Raw genomic sequence first — 14,079 nt, 5'->3', positions numbered from 1 at the left:
CAAAATAAATATAACTCAACAGTCCTAACAATTTATAATGCATATACAATTGTTCACCTGCGTCCTTTTGATTCTCTATATGAAAGAGAGAAAGCAACAAGGAGAGAAAAGAGAGAAACAAGAACAGATATGCAGGATTAATGAGCAAGTGGACCGCACAGCCCCCCAGTTATGCGTGATATATGACATTTGAAAAAAAGAAAAGTCGCCCCGTCTCGCCCCCCGCCCCCCCGAGCGTGGGGTTACCAAAGGAAGCTCCTTTCATGGAGAGAAAACGCTGCACAAATAGAAAACCAGAGAGGGAGAGCTCTGAGGACACAGAGGGGGTCTCCGAGTGACAGCAGGGTCGGGGTGTCCCCTCCAGAGCTCGGTGCAAAGGAGTAAGTAAAAAAATCGAGGAGGAGAGCAAGTAGAGTGCATCCTTTCGCTGAGAGCTAACAGACAGGAGACATTAAGATCTGATGTACAGAGAAAGGACAGCCTTACACCATCTTATACACAGGATTGGGTAAAGATTTCATACGCAGGCAAAGGGATGGCTTTTTCCAAGTGTCCTTTATCTGACCTCTAGCTCACTTCTCCACAATGTAGCTGCTACCTTTTGATTGTGTACCAGTGACAAGCACTTTACAAACTGGGGTTACACAGAAGCAAAGTAAAAATGCATTCAGGTCACGGACATAAAGAAGAACTGAAAAAACTTACAGACAGTCTGAGTTTGTCACAAACAGATGGGTTAATTGTCTAACCTGGTTTAGGCTGATAGAAAGTGACTGGACTTCTCACACTGGGTTTCACAGACAGAAGCAACAGACAAGCCAATGCTAAAAGACTTGAAGCAAGGAGAGTGAGTTGGTTTGGATCTGGACTTTCTTGAGGCAATGAGAACAGAGAAAGTGAGGACAGCATGGAGAGGAGGGTGGTAGGTACTCACGAATGGTTAAATCCATCACTTGAGAGGCCAAGCAGAAGACAGGATGCTCATACATTTCTCTCTTTTTCCCTATAAAAGAGGATTTGGGCATGCAAGAGGCTTAGGTCAGAGGTAAAGAGGTTACAGGCTATAGGTCAGAGGAAAACTTCATATCAGGTTAAAAGGAAAGCCACAGAGTATTTTGGGATACACACAGGATAAAAAGAAGAAAATAAAAAAGAAAGAAAAATAAAAAGGAGGGTTAAAATTTGAGATCTACTGGATTAACCATTCAGCATGCCCATGAGTCACAAGAGAGGCTGTGACCATGACTCTAGAGGTTTGCTCTGAACTGTTTGCAAGAATATAATGATCAAAACATCATGAATAGAGGGAAATAGATTTTCATTGGTTTAAGGCTCCAAGATACTAAGGATTTCAGCCTTCAGTATCTAAGGCTTTCACAGGTATTTCTTCATAAGCATAGCCTTAAGCACTGCTGCCACTGATTTGGTTCTGCATTTCTGACAAAAGTGCCTTACACGTGGCTATTCAAATGTCATTCAAAAGCAAGATTTCAAAGCCATGTCCAGTGAACAGGAATGTGTCTCACCAAGGTAAACTTGTCATTTGCTCTTCTAAGGAAGTATTTGAATATGCAGTGGACTATGCTCATGAGAGAAAACCTGATGCATGCAGCTGGCGGATGTTGGGTTGTTCAAATTAACAATCCCAGCATGCTTGGAAATTGGTGTTACAACCACTTTTGTAGAAATAGCATCAAAAAGTGGCTGTGGCCAATCACAGATAAAGGAGGAGAAAAGCAGAAGAGAGCAGATAGTGTGGAATGAACTATTTCTCTGAAAAGGCAGCTGGAAAAAAATAGGTTTGTTGCTTCAAAGTATTCCCAGACCTAAAAGTCACAGTGCAAAAAGAGAGGGCAGATAATTAACACAACCAAGAAGAATTGAGGCACAAAAGGAAAAATACACACTAACTGTTCTACTTTGGAAATGAATGCATTTTTACTTACAGATCATAAAGTTTGTTTTTGCATAGATTTATCTGAAAGAAGAGAGCAAATCTTACCAACGAGTTAGTGATATTTATACAGAGAACCTAAGGGAGCCAGCCCTGGGTAGAAGCATCCATCAACAGAAAAGCTGTTTTTGATTCTCAATCCTTCTCCATCCTTGTCAAGTATATTTAAACATTGCATTTTACAGAATACACCAATTAAAGTATCCTCTGAAGTTGAGTACTTCGATAAATTGCCTGATAATACAGTGCTTATGAAACCTTTGTTCCTTCTCTATTTTTGTCACTCATTACCAAGTCAAGAGTTGATAAACATCCTTTTAGTGCCCAATTCTTAAGTGTTTCTCACTGGATGCATAACAATGAATTCATTACCACTGGTACACAATTTGCATCATTAGACAGAAAAAAAATGGAAAAAGAGAGGACATGTCATGTACAGAACCTGGACAATTTGCCATATAATAACAACCCAATTTTTCATGTAAACAAGAACGAAGAACAAATCAGAGGGAGTTTTAGTTTGGGATTTTTTTTTTCTCCTCTCAATATTGTCCTATAGGCATACAACAATAATCTTGGCTGTGGGAAAGCTTCACACCACACATGACAGAAACCCAGAGTCTAGAGCAGAACATACCATTCATCTGGAACACACAGATTTAATTAATAGGGAACTTGGAAAAAGTTGGGTGGGAGTTTGAAGTCGGGAACAGCAGCCAACAAGGTACCAACATAAACTGATAACATATAAAGAACGACTGAATCATAGAGCTTCAGTAACACATATCCTCCAGCAAACTTTAAAATGTCTTTTTGATGGCTACATGTGTCTCTGGTCACTGGTTATTATTCTCCCATAACTTAAAAGGTCAAAAATATCAGCTTTGCCAGATTCAGAGTGACAAGAAAGAAATCCGATGCAAGTATGGGATCACTGATCAATGACTGCAATGCAAACTGCTAAGACAATGAAACACACCCAGAAAAAAAGACATTTTAAATTGGCTACAAATGATTAAACATAGATTAAACAGTTTTTCAGCTTTTTATTTTTCATTTGTCTCCTGAAGTGTCACAAGCAATTAGCTGCAGTATACCTTCAGCTGTAAAGATGACATCCCAAGTATTTTTCAATTTGTTTTTTAAAACCACGACGTGAGTCTGAATACTACACCACTGGCCAAATGCACTAACGATCAAAGGAAAAAAAAAGCTACAGTTCTTTTTAACTGTTTCCTCTCTCCTTTCCAGAAAAAGAAATGATTTGCATAGCTTCCATTCTTAACTGCTTCCGAAGCCAACACCACAGAAAAGATTCTGAATCACAACAGCTTTACCGACAAGAGAGTAAATAGCAAATGAGCTTTTTTTAAAGAGCTCCCAGCCACCTAAGTTGCCACCTAGAAAGATAAGAAAAATTTTAATATCAGAAAGAAAGAGCCTTACCTTCAATTTTGGCATACTCTGATAGTCGAGTATAATTGACTAGAGCTGCTTGCTCCAAGCATTTACGGATGACTGTTTTTACCTCCTCTTGAGGGACCGGAGTAACTATGTCTTTCATCAGAACCTTGACACAAGAAAATCTGATTTGTTGTGGCACACAGAACTGCTTTTCTCCAAGCCCAGCACAAACATCCATTCCTATGCTAGTGCTGTGTGGCTCTCAGGGCATGTGTACAATCACAGGACTCACTACAAGGTCACCTTGGCCAGCCTAAGATGTGGGACTGTATTATTCCCCTTGTGTATTTACACCCTCAAGTGTAAATACAGAAGGGGAATAAAGGGGCTGAAGTCTGTGATGATTTTTTAGGGTATGACATTAAGATCTATCACAACTTTCCCAGTGCCAAACAATGTTTTGCTCTTTCCAGGCTCTACTGACTGACTTGGGTTTGGGTCTGGACTTGGCCACACTGTAGGTTAGCAGAGGTGGGAAGGATGTTGGAGTGGGGATGGGGAGGAGGATCATGGTGAGCAGGTTTTATACATCCAGAGGGAGCAAGTCTGCCTCAAGATGGGAATTTCACCAGGCAGCAGCCAGACATTGCTGCCAAAGGTCTGTGATGTGGATCTTTGCCAGGCAGACCCCCCACCCTTACCTGACAACACAGACACAGAATATTGTGCCTTTAGTGGTCAGGCTACACACCTGCCTTTCAGCTGAGGCAGGAGACACCAACCCCATCTAAGCCCCACATTTCAGTGTAAGAAATCATTAATTACATGTCTTATGCAAAGCCAACAGCTCCTCAAGCTTTTTGAGATGGAAGGATACATGACAATAAGTCATTTTAATTACTCTCTGCTGTTTCTGTGCTTACCCTTTCCAGCAGTGACAGAGTGGCTTTCAGTGCACCCTCTGGACGGCCAAATGGGAAGCAATACCTAGAAAAAGCACATCATCTTAGCATTAGACCAAGTGCACATGAACCAGCCTTTCCTGAGCCATAAGGATGCTTTCCTAAGTCTGTCCAAGCAATTCTCTAGTCTCTGCCTGGAATGAGCAGTCTTTCTATAGGGTAACTTTCTGAAAGGCCTTGTGGGTGTAGACTAAGGTAGAAAAGAGAATATGGGTTAGTAATAAGCTGAGAGTTTTAGCAGTTTCTTAAATCTGGGTGTTACCTGGAGAGTTTTTAGATCTCCTTGGAGAGATAATACCATCTTCTTCTAAAAATGGGGGGAAAAAAGACCCTATGGAAAGGACATTTATTTCCAGCTGGAGACCTGGCAATGCACCAGGGTGTAGGTAATGCACATTACCCATCTGTGTGAATGTGCACAGCCTGCCTGACCTGATCAGTGTGCTGGGGGCCATTCATCCTTTTTTTGGGGGGATATCTTTCCATACTGTGATATCCCTGCAGAAAGCCCTGCCTGTCAACACTAGGGAGAAGGTAAATGGGTTATAACTGAGCAGAGAGGAAGAGAGAAATAAGAGGATAAGGATAAGGGATTTTTTGTTGTTATATTTTAGACAAAATCCACAGCTTTACCATGTTTATGGGAGCAAGATGGTTTGAAATATCCTTTAAAGGATATATATTTAAAATCACACGCCAGCTATAAACATGCTTCACTGCCCTGTGTAGGTCTGTGTCACTTATGCAAAATTCCTGTGTGCATTCAAAACCTGCCTTTTGGCTTTGCTGCTTATAGGAGGGAGCTGTGAGGAAATCATTCTTCTCGCATTCAGCCTGGGCTCTGTGCCTTTACCTGAAATGTGTGATCTGATTCTCCAGCAGCACCCGGAGCCGCTCCTTGATCTCTTCGAAACGCTCTTTCTCGTCCACGGTCACAGTTCCTATCCCGTCAGGCCTGCAGGAGAAATGCCACAATGACTCAGACTCCACCTCAGCACCCTGGGACCTCACCCCACAGCACACTGTCCTTTCCAAAAGGACCCTCAGCAACTGTGAGACCCAGGACAGAGGATGTGCCATGCTGACAGAGGGGTGGCTGCAGCAGCACTGCTGCCAAAGTATCAAAAATAAACAAATAAACAAGTTTCCCTCTCACATTGATAATCTAGATGTGGACACCCCCCCCACCCCCTTATTTTCATTATTTAAGAAGTTGGGAAAAGCAGATTTTCCTTGAAATACAGGTATATGCAGGGAGTGCAATGCCAGCTCTTGTGTCAGGATTGAGCCGGTTGCTGATAAAATAGGGACTGAATTTCTCCAGAAAAATTCAGCTGCTAATTTAACACAATTCACAGTATAAAAGAATATCAATGACATATATATATAAACAGAATATTAAATTCTGCACTCTTTCCTAGCTGCTGAATCACCCCATTATAGAGGTTTCTTGAAGTGAACCATCTTCAATATATTCTGCTGAAATGTGCCTGAAGAGTGACATGCATTTTGCATTGGAAATGCAATGCCTCTTCAGTAGTTTAATTTTAAATTATAAAAATGAACACATTATGCAATTTATCTCAAATTTTGTCAGACTACTTGATGCCCCTCTATTTGAGCAGTGCACAGGAGTGTGTTGTGAGACACCCAGGTCCTGCTGCCTTGGGGTATTTCTCATCTTTCACGGAGCACAGTGTGCAGACAGTCCCTGCTGGGGCTCTTCCTGGGGGCTGGATAATGCCCTGATCCCTGTGCTCTTCTGTCCTGTTCCTCTGCTGGTGCCAACACACCCAATCCCCTCCTTCTCCCCCACACCCACATGGCAAAACCTGCCGTGCAGAGCATCCCAGGCGAGAGGAGGGAGCGAGTCTGATCCACCCATCCACCAAAGGGATCGGCCAGGCACACAATCATTGGCTCTGCTTCCACCGCTGCGGAGCAAAGCCTCAGGATCTGTGTGCTCCTGGGCAACTCTGCCGGCACAGGCAATCTTGAGGTAATGTAAGACATCTTAAAATTGAACAAATGTTCTTACTTAAAGGCCTCCCCCAGTGTTCAGCTTAAGCTGCATAAATCCGCAGTACTAGACTGGTTTGGCTTTACAAAAGACTTGGCAAGGGATTACAAAGCTTCTAATGAACCTCCTGTCAGGGGTTAATTGGTTGGCTTTATTTTCCTCTTAAAAAATCAAAGGCCCTAAACTTAAAAAGAAAAAAAAATCTATAAAAAAATTAAAATCTATAAAATCTGTGCAATCACTTCTCCTCGACCCTACATTTACTAAGCTCTTAATATCATAAATATGAACTCTGATATTCCAACACAGGTGAATAAACCATTAAAACATTTGGGAAGAGGAACTTGCAAACCGTAGATGATATTTACTGCAAAATTTTAAAGCTAAATATACATTAAATAAAACTTGCAGCATGGACACAGAAAAATACTTGAATACCAGGGCATGTATTTAAAGTTAAACAGCATTTAATCAGAATCTTTCTTTGATTATTTGCCAAATTCAGTTGTGTATTAAGGAAAAAAACAGGAAAAAAAGATTTAGGCTGAAACTTGGATAAAATGTCTCAGTTGGGGAACACATTTCATAAACAATTTTGGAAGTATGGATCTGGTCTCATTAGTAACTAATTAGTACCAGTTATTTTGAAAAAAATGAGCAAGCCACAAAAAAACCCAAATTAGATATTGAACAAAAATTAATGTCTTAACATGCTTAATATAATTTATTCCAAAGTTCCATAAAATATTTAGTATTCAGATAGAGATGTCCATGCCTTTTGTGATGCTGTGCACCTCACAGTGCCTGGTTTGCTCCCAGGCAGAGAGAGATAATTCAAGGCAGACCACAATAAATGCCATATACTAAGGTGCAGGGTTGAAGCCCTCATTTGACTTTTGGCATTTGGTCCTTGCCCTGTACCCACAACAGCTCAGAGTGTCACTGGGTTAATTGTATCAGCACTGACAAACGAGGCAGTAAAAGCTGCCTGCCCTGGCAGTGATTTGCTGTGGGACTGGAAATGGTCTGAAAATTGTGTCACCCTTTGCTAGGTCAATAACCTCAACTGGTGAGATTTAATGGCAGGATCTGACAGCTCGGGCTGGGTCACAGCCCTCTCACATGAATCTCAGCCTCTCACTGTACTCAGAGCACTCACCACATAACATCTCATGTGGACACCCAGCACAGGCTGACCTGACAGCATCAGGTGTGTCCTGCCAGGCAGTGGTAGCTCTGGAAGCATCACTGACCCACACAAAGACAAAGGGTGGGCTCTGGAGAGAAAACCTCTGGCCAATGTGGTTCTTGACCAAGTCACAACATCTGAAGGGATGCCAACCAAACCCCTAAGTCACACACAAACACACACACACAAAGAAAGCCTAATCCTTTGGGCTTCCCCTTTCCTGTGAGCCAGGAGGACACAAACCCAGTGGCTCTGGCCACCAGTCCCTCCACGCTGGGTGTAAGCACAAGCTACTCTCACATCTCATGCAAACTTAAGACAATCTACAGGTCAGCTGTAGCCATTTTTGGAGCAGTGTGGATGTCTGGAAGGGCCTGCCAAGCGAGAGCCATCACCACGGCAAGGACTCCCTTTCTCACCCAGCTGTGGACTATATTGCATCTGACATGATGAGCATCTCTTGAATCTACCTTTCAGATTTTCGGCAAACCATTTTCTCACTGTCCTTCACAAAGTTGACATTTTCGGCAGCATGATAGGAAAGATGTCATGTCGGCTGCTTTTCAAGTTGTTGTCACAGTGGTTAGCACCAGTTCTGTCATCTTTGCTTTCCTCACAATCCCCCATCTTGAGCCATGTCACAAATAATAATACTTCCGATGTTTTTGTCAAATTTCAAATACTATAACCCAGTTGCACATCTTTGGATTTACTAGTTATGTTAATCTTTGTTGCTCATCTTCCCAGAAGCTGAAGCATTAGAAACTCATTAATTAGTGACAAATGCAGGATATAGATAGAACTGGAAAAACACTACCCAAAGCCTTCCACTTAATTTATTAGCTCAGTAATTTTGAAACCTAATTAAATATTCAAGTCAAATATACTTTGAAAATATAATCTTTCTGAGGGAACATATTTATTTTCCCTTTTGCAAGAACACAAAGGGTATATAGCTTAGCATCACTGTAATTTAAGATTCACTTCTGTGCTCTAGACAATTTCGGTACATGGCTGATGGGGCTGAAAAAATCCCCAGGAGAAGCTCAAGCTGCACAGCTCATTCTCATGCTTATTGGCAATTTTGTTTTCAGCAAAGGTCTCCAGCTCAACTTTGATACTAGCTATTTGATCTAAATCTAATGTACAGAAGCATCAACTCCATCAGCGAGCAGCATCTCTCGAAGCTGCAGGAACTGATGTTCTCACGCACAATCCACAACCACATCACTATTGCACTGAAGCAGTGATGAGAAGTGAGAGGAGAGCAAAAGGGTGGAACAGAAGTTTTGGACGTACATGGTATATACAAATGCGTGAGGGATGAAATGGGTTTGGGTCTATGAATTCAGTTGGACAAAAAGCATTAATGTCCCCATCTGTGTGGAGACAATTCCATCCAATTCTCTATAGCTCCTGCTCCTGGGTGCTTGAGGTGTACGGCAGAAGCTGTGGGCAGAGAGGGAAGCAGAAGGGCAAAAAAGGCAAGAAAAATAACTAACGAGATTTTTAATTATAAGTAAACAAGTTTCAGATCACTCCTTCTGCTGCAGATTCACTGTGTTGGCTCTAAACTAGTAAATTCCCACAGTAAATATTTCATATGAAAAGTTTTAAATGCCACTTTCCTAATCCCCCCATGTTTTTAAGTTTTAAACCACAAAAACAACAACATCAACAAAGCAGGTGGTGAAATTAAAAAAAAGGGTTGCAATTTAAACAGCAAAAATGATAGTCCTTGTTTAGCTTAGATGGTTTGTGCAAATTCTGGGGTTAATTATAAATTATAATTAGGACCTGTGATCCTAAGGCCACTGCTTTATTCTACAAGTCCCGCCTCCCCCCATGCCCTTTTCTAATTATACCCGGTGCCCCCAGGGCTAGTTATGCTGCTAAAACAAATATATCAAAATGATTTTTTAACAAAGACTAATATATGAAGCAATAGCATGCATTTGTATGCAATTATAAATATACAGTATAGCTCCAGTGCGTTAATCTCTTTGACATAAGCCTCCATGAAATACCACGTCGGCTTCTAAATGAAAAGACATATCATCTTTTACACCTTTTATGTTTAACTTGTCTACACTTTTTTTTTTTTTTAACTGGGGAAAATATTGCTTACACGTAGCAAACAGATCTTTGCACGCACTGTGAGCCCTGGCATGCAGAGCCAAGGGAAAAAAAACAATGTCAAAAACTGATGCAAATAATTTGATTTTTTAAGTAACAACTCAAATATAAAACACGTGCTGCCTTCAGCTCCCTTGCTGGTTGCCAGGTGCAGCACATATGAGCTATACAGTAAACATCGATGATTAGTGCCTTGGACGGCATGTGTCAGGAGAGGCTTTCGCAGCATCCTCGCGGGAGGAGTTGCCTGCACAGTCCCACCGGTTGCACGAGGATGGGCTCTGGGGATGTGGGCAGGATCACGGCTGCCTCTCACATCTCCCCCAGCAGACCAGACCTGAAAGAGCCCACCTGCCTACAGCCCTAGGAAAAAAGTGTATTCAGCAAACATCGATTTTCCCCATCTCCCCTTTCTTCTGGGGACTCACACCGTGTGGGAAAGGTCAGTGAGAAGCCCTTTGTTCACCCCAGTGCTCCTGGGCGCTGCCCCAGCTGCCCATGAGGTGCTGCTGAGCATGGGCACCCTTTAATCTCCCAACTGCTGCCTCCCCTTCGCTCAGGCTCTCTTCCACGCTGCAGCGCCGAGCCAAGTCACAGCTCATCGATTCTCATGTGCCATCCGCACCCCTGACACACTGCGCCGGGTGGTTTCTGAGCCCTGCCATCCCACACCCATTGTGATGAATCGTGTCAGCCTCCTGCACTGAGCTGGTGACCTGCTGGTGGCTGCCAACCCAGCCCTTCAGCACAGACAGACAGCACAGGGAGCACCTGCTGTGTCACCACGGTCTGAGCGCGGCGCTGGATGGGACACGGAGCTGGCACCTCACAACAGGGCAGAGCATCATACCCTGCCAGCCTGAACCTGCCTTACTGCAGCCAGGGCAGGGCATCTGATGAGAAACCCAACACAGCTCTAGGGGAGCACACAAAGATATCGTGATAAAGTGTAGTTACTGCTTAAGGGACAGAAATAATCCTGTATTTCTTTTGTTTCAACTAGCTGTGTGGAAATCTTTATGTGAAACAGACCAGATACGCAGTTACAATACAATGGAAAAAATTGCAGGTATGTCACATGGAGTTTTCAACTCCTGAAGGCCTATGACAATAGCATATTTCTGCTGGGTTTACAGTTGTAAAAACAGTAATGAAAGCTAATGGTAACATTAGTTACCATTTTTCTTGAAAACAAATTTGTTTTTTCTTGAAAACAAATTTGAGGCCATAAAATACAGTTTACACAAGAAAGGGAAATCACTAATATACCAAATTAATTAACAGGGAGACTTGTAGCTGCTTGAACCCTAGGTAAATAGTCATTGAACAACTTGCAGAAGATTATGGTACTTGGTTGTTATTAGACTGGAGGGAATTCAGTCCAGCATCCTGATTTTGATAAACTCAGTCTGCTAATATTTAGCATGCAAATGATCAATATTTAATTCTGATTTTTAAAAGTTTGGGATTAGCAAGCACAAAAAGAGTTTTTCATGGTGTTAACTTTAACATTTATAAATAATGCTATTCTATACCTAAATTAAAAAAAAAAAGCACAAGGCCATTTCTGAAAGCCACTTCTTTGCAAGGGACAGAAGCCACTGCTCAAGCCACTGCTTTAGACCTAGAAAAGCTGAGCTTAACTTTCTGTTCCATAATACTTCTCTCATGTGCAGACAGGGAAGAAGTGAGGCTCGTCTAACACATCACTTCTCTGTGTGTCAAACAACACTGGCAGTACTGCCACAGCCCTCCAACATGAGGACAGAGAAAACAGGGAGAGAGAAGGCAGGGAAAGATCTTGGTGGCCATGTAAACCCTTTCACAATTTTATTCCAAATCACAATGTCTTCAAAACCATTCCTGCTCTTGCCTCTGCTAGTTCTCTGGAGGACTATTGATAAAGAAAAGCAACATAGTGGTGGTACCAAAAGCAAGGAGACATCAATAAACATACAACATGTGTTGTTGGATGTCTGGATAATTATGTGCCTTCGCTACCTGTCACCTATGTAAATACATCAGAAATAACATTTTTTTCATAATGATAGGTCTTTGCAAAAGGCATCCTGTCATACCAAGTGGACAAAACTCCATTATCAACGAATGAGTGACCACAGCAATTAAAAAGCATTGAGTTCCTCAGTCTCAGTGAAGAGCAAGTACCTGAGGGCAGTAAACCATGTGGATATAGCTCTTGCTGGTCCCTGTTTTCCTCACACCCTGCACTTGCATAGTCAGGTTTCTCAGGAGGTGAAACTTAGGGCAAGTAATTTACATTTAACTCCATTTCTACTTGTGAAAACGATGAAATTAAAAGAAAAATTATGTGGGCTGTCATGCAAATAGCAGTGATGTTACCACCTTGGTACAGAGAGATCATGTCAGGGCTCTGAATAAGATACATGAGCCCAAAGGAGAGGGGAGACCAAACTCTGACATGTAAGGCAACAGGGCGCCAAACTGTCCATAAAATCCCATTTTGACCACTTCACCTGCTGCAGCCACGGGGCCAGCCCCAAGCTGGAGCTGCATTTCCAGCAGCAGCCTTCCTGCTCCCACCCTGGCTGCGCGCAGCAGCGCTGCCGAGGCGGGGGCCGGACGGGCGAGGAGGCATCATCCCCACAGTGACACCTGTCATCCTGTCAGCCTTGACCTTCAGGCTGTCCTCAGCATCCACAGCCTGCCTGCACTTCCCGCTGACTGCGAGCGACTGTTGTCTCACTGCCTGACCTTATGCAAACACGATACAAACAGACAGCCCACCTCAGCTCCATCACTGTCTGCTGCTAATACAGGAGATTGATAGCCACATGAAATTATCTCCCTGCCCGACCTTCATTACTGGGTGGCATATTCTGTCTGACAGCCAACTTCATCCTAGGGAAAGCTAAACCACCCATTCAGGGGTGTTTACTGTCTAAAAGTGAAGGAACTCTTCTTTATGAAGAAAATCAACACTTTTTCAGATTAGATGGAAAAAGAAGCCTTTGTTAAACACAAAAATGTCTTGTAACTCGGTCTCTCCCAGACCACTGTGCATCTCAACAACAATGCAATACATGGCCACTCCAAGATGTTCTGTTGGGTGCTGTGCTGGGTCCTGGGGCAGGTCTGCCACCTTGACAACTTTTACACAGAAAGTTTCAGCTCTGCCATGAGCTGTTAGTTTCCTGGGGAGAGCGGGGCCAGTCATAAGGCAATGTATGGACACAGCAGGTGGGAGGGAGGGACAGAGCTAAAGCAAGTACAGCTTTACACACATCACAACTGCCAGTAAGGACTGCATGGGTAAATACTGGCTTTCCATCGCTCTCTGCCAGCCAGCTCACAAATGCACGATGCATGTGCCCTCAACAGCTCTCTGAAAAGGAATCGTGACTCTTCCACTCAGATATTCAGATTGCTTAGAGTAGACACAGAGATAAGCAGTCGCGTTTTCCTCCGAGACCTCCTGTGGTCCCTTTCTGTGACCTTCTGGTAGCAAAAGCCAGACGCTGCACCCCGCAGACTCCATAGCAAACTGTTGGGTGTTAAGCAGAGCCTGCCCTTGGTGGGAACGCGCAATGCTGCAGCCTTGCAGCTCCCACACAGAGCCTCTCGCAATCCCCAGGCAACAGAGAGACGGCACCGACCAAGAAGGAACATGAACCTTCAGCTTTCGGTTGCGAAGTCAGCTGTCAGCTCAAGACAACTAAGTCACAGCAAGACACCTCATTCCTTTCTTGGAATACTTTAAATGAGTGACTGGAATAGACCATCCATGGCCAAATTGTCCCTCTGACAGTGCCCAACAGGTCCTCATACAGGTAGCAGCCACACACAGCCCTGGATAGCTGTACAGCATGGGACTGGCTTGAAAGCATGACATTTTCCTGAGCCCACAACTCTCCAGCCCCATGGAGAGGGAATGGGAGGTTGTCACCTTGGCCCATACCATCAGATACCTCCTGCCACCAACCCTGATGAAGAGAAAGCTTCAGCCCTGGCTGTGCTGGACCCTGCGCAGAAGTACATGGGGTAGCTGTGATGAGCATCCCACCTCCTCTCTGTTATGGGCCAGATGGGCTTTGAGCCAAGTCCTGTTCCCAAACCAGCTGTCTGCTGAGTCCTGCCTAGGACAAAGGGCAATGGGGCAGCCACTTTCACTGGCTGGTCCCATCCCCTAAACACCATGTGAGCCATCTTCTAAACACACACCTAAAAACCTAAGTCTCTGATCCCCTGTGGGACTTGGGTGCCCAAATGCTATCCAGCTCCCAGGAGAGTGTGTGACCTGAATGCTGGAGTCAGGTCTCCCTGAGCCAGGGGGATGCAGCTGCCCAGTGTGCTCAGTGATTGAGGAGCCCTCTGCAACACACTCCTGTGCACTGCACACTTTTGCTTACCTTTTTGGCTCTGGATTCGGCTGGGT

The 14,079-nt window shown here is 43.6% G+C and overlaps 1 protein-coding gene across 16 annotated transcripts in view; it reads right to left on the bottom strand.

Annotated features, from left to right (window-relative positions):
- The window catches only part of CADPS (calcium dependent secretion activator), a 207,102-nt gene that overhangs the window by 64,936 nt on the left and 128,087 nt on the right, over nucleotides 1-14,079 (bottom strand). For 9 of the 16 annotated variants that reach the window (XM_071439465.1, XM_071439449.1, XM_071439460.1 and 6 more), the window contains 5 exons: nucleotides 5,174-5,275; nucleotides 4,282-4,345; nucleotides 3,401-3,524; nucleotides 935-1,003; nucleotides 58-75 (listed from right to left, as the gene is read on the bottom strand). In XM_071439465.1, the coding sequence (XP_071295566.1) occupies nucleotides 58-75; nucleotides 935-1,003; nucleotides 3,401-3,524; nucleotides 4,282-4,345; nucleotides 5,174-5,275 (377 nt within the window). The remainder of the gene's footprint in view (nucleotides 1-57; nucleotides 76-934; nucleotides 1,004-3,400; nucleotides 3,525-4,281; nucleotides 4,346-5,173; nucleotides 5,276-14,079) is intronic. The other 7 variants (XM_071439453.1, XM_071439455.1, XM_071439456.1 and 4 more) reach the window with 2 other exon arrangements.

The sequence above is a fragment of the Agelaius tricolor genome, unplaced genomic scaffold, assembly GCF_023055355.1.
Source record: "Agelaius tricolor isolate 1412-34295 unplaced genomic scaffold, bAgeTri1.0.p SCAF_14, whole genome shotgun sequence".
Classification (NCBI taxonomy): Eukaryota; Metazoa; Chordata; class Aves; order Passeriformes; family Icteridae; genus Agelaius; species Agelaius tricolor.
This window is presented reverse-complemented; position numbering and strand designations above follow the sequence as displayed.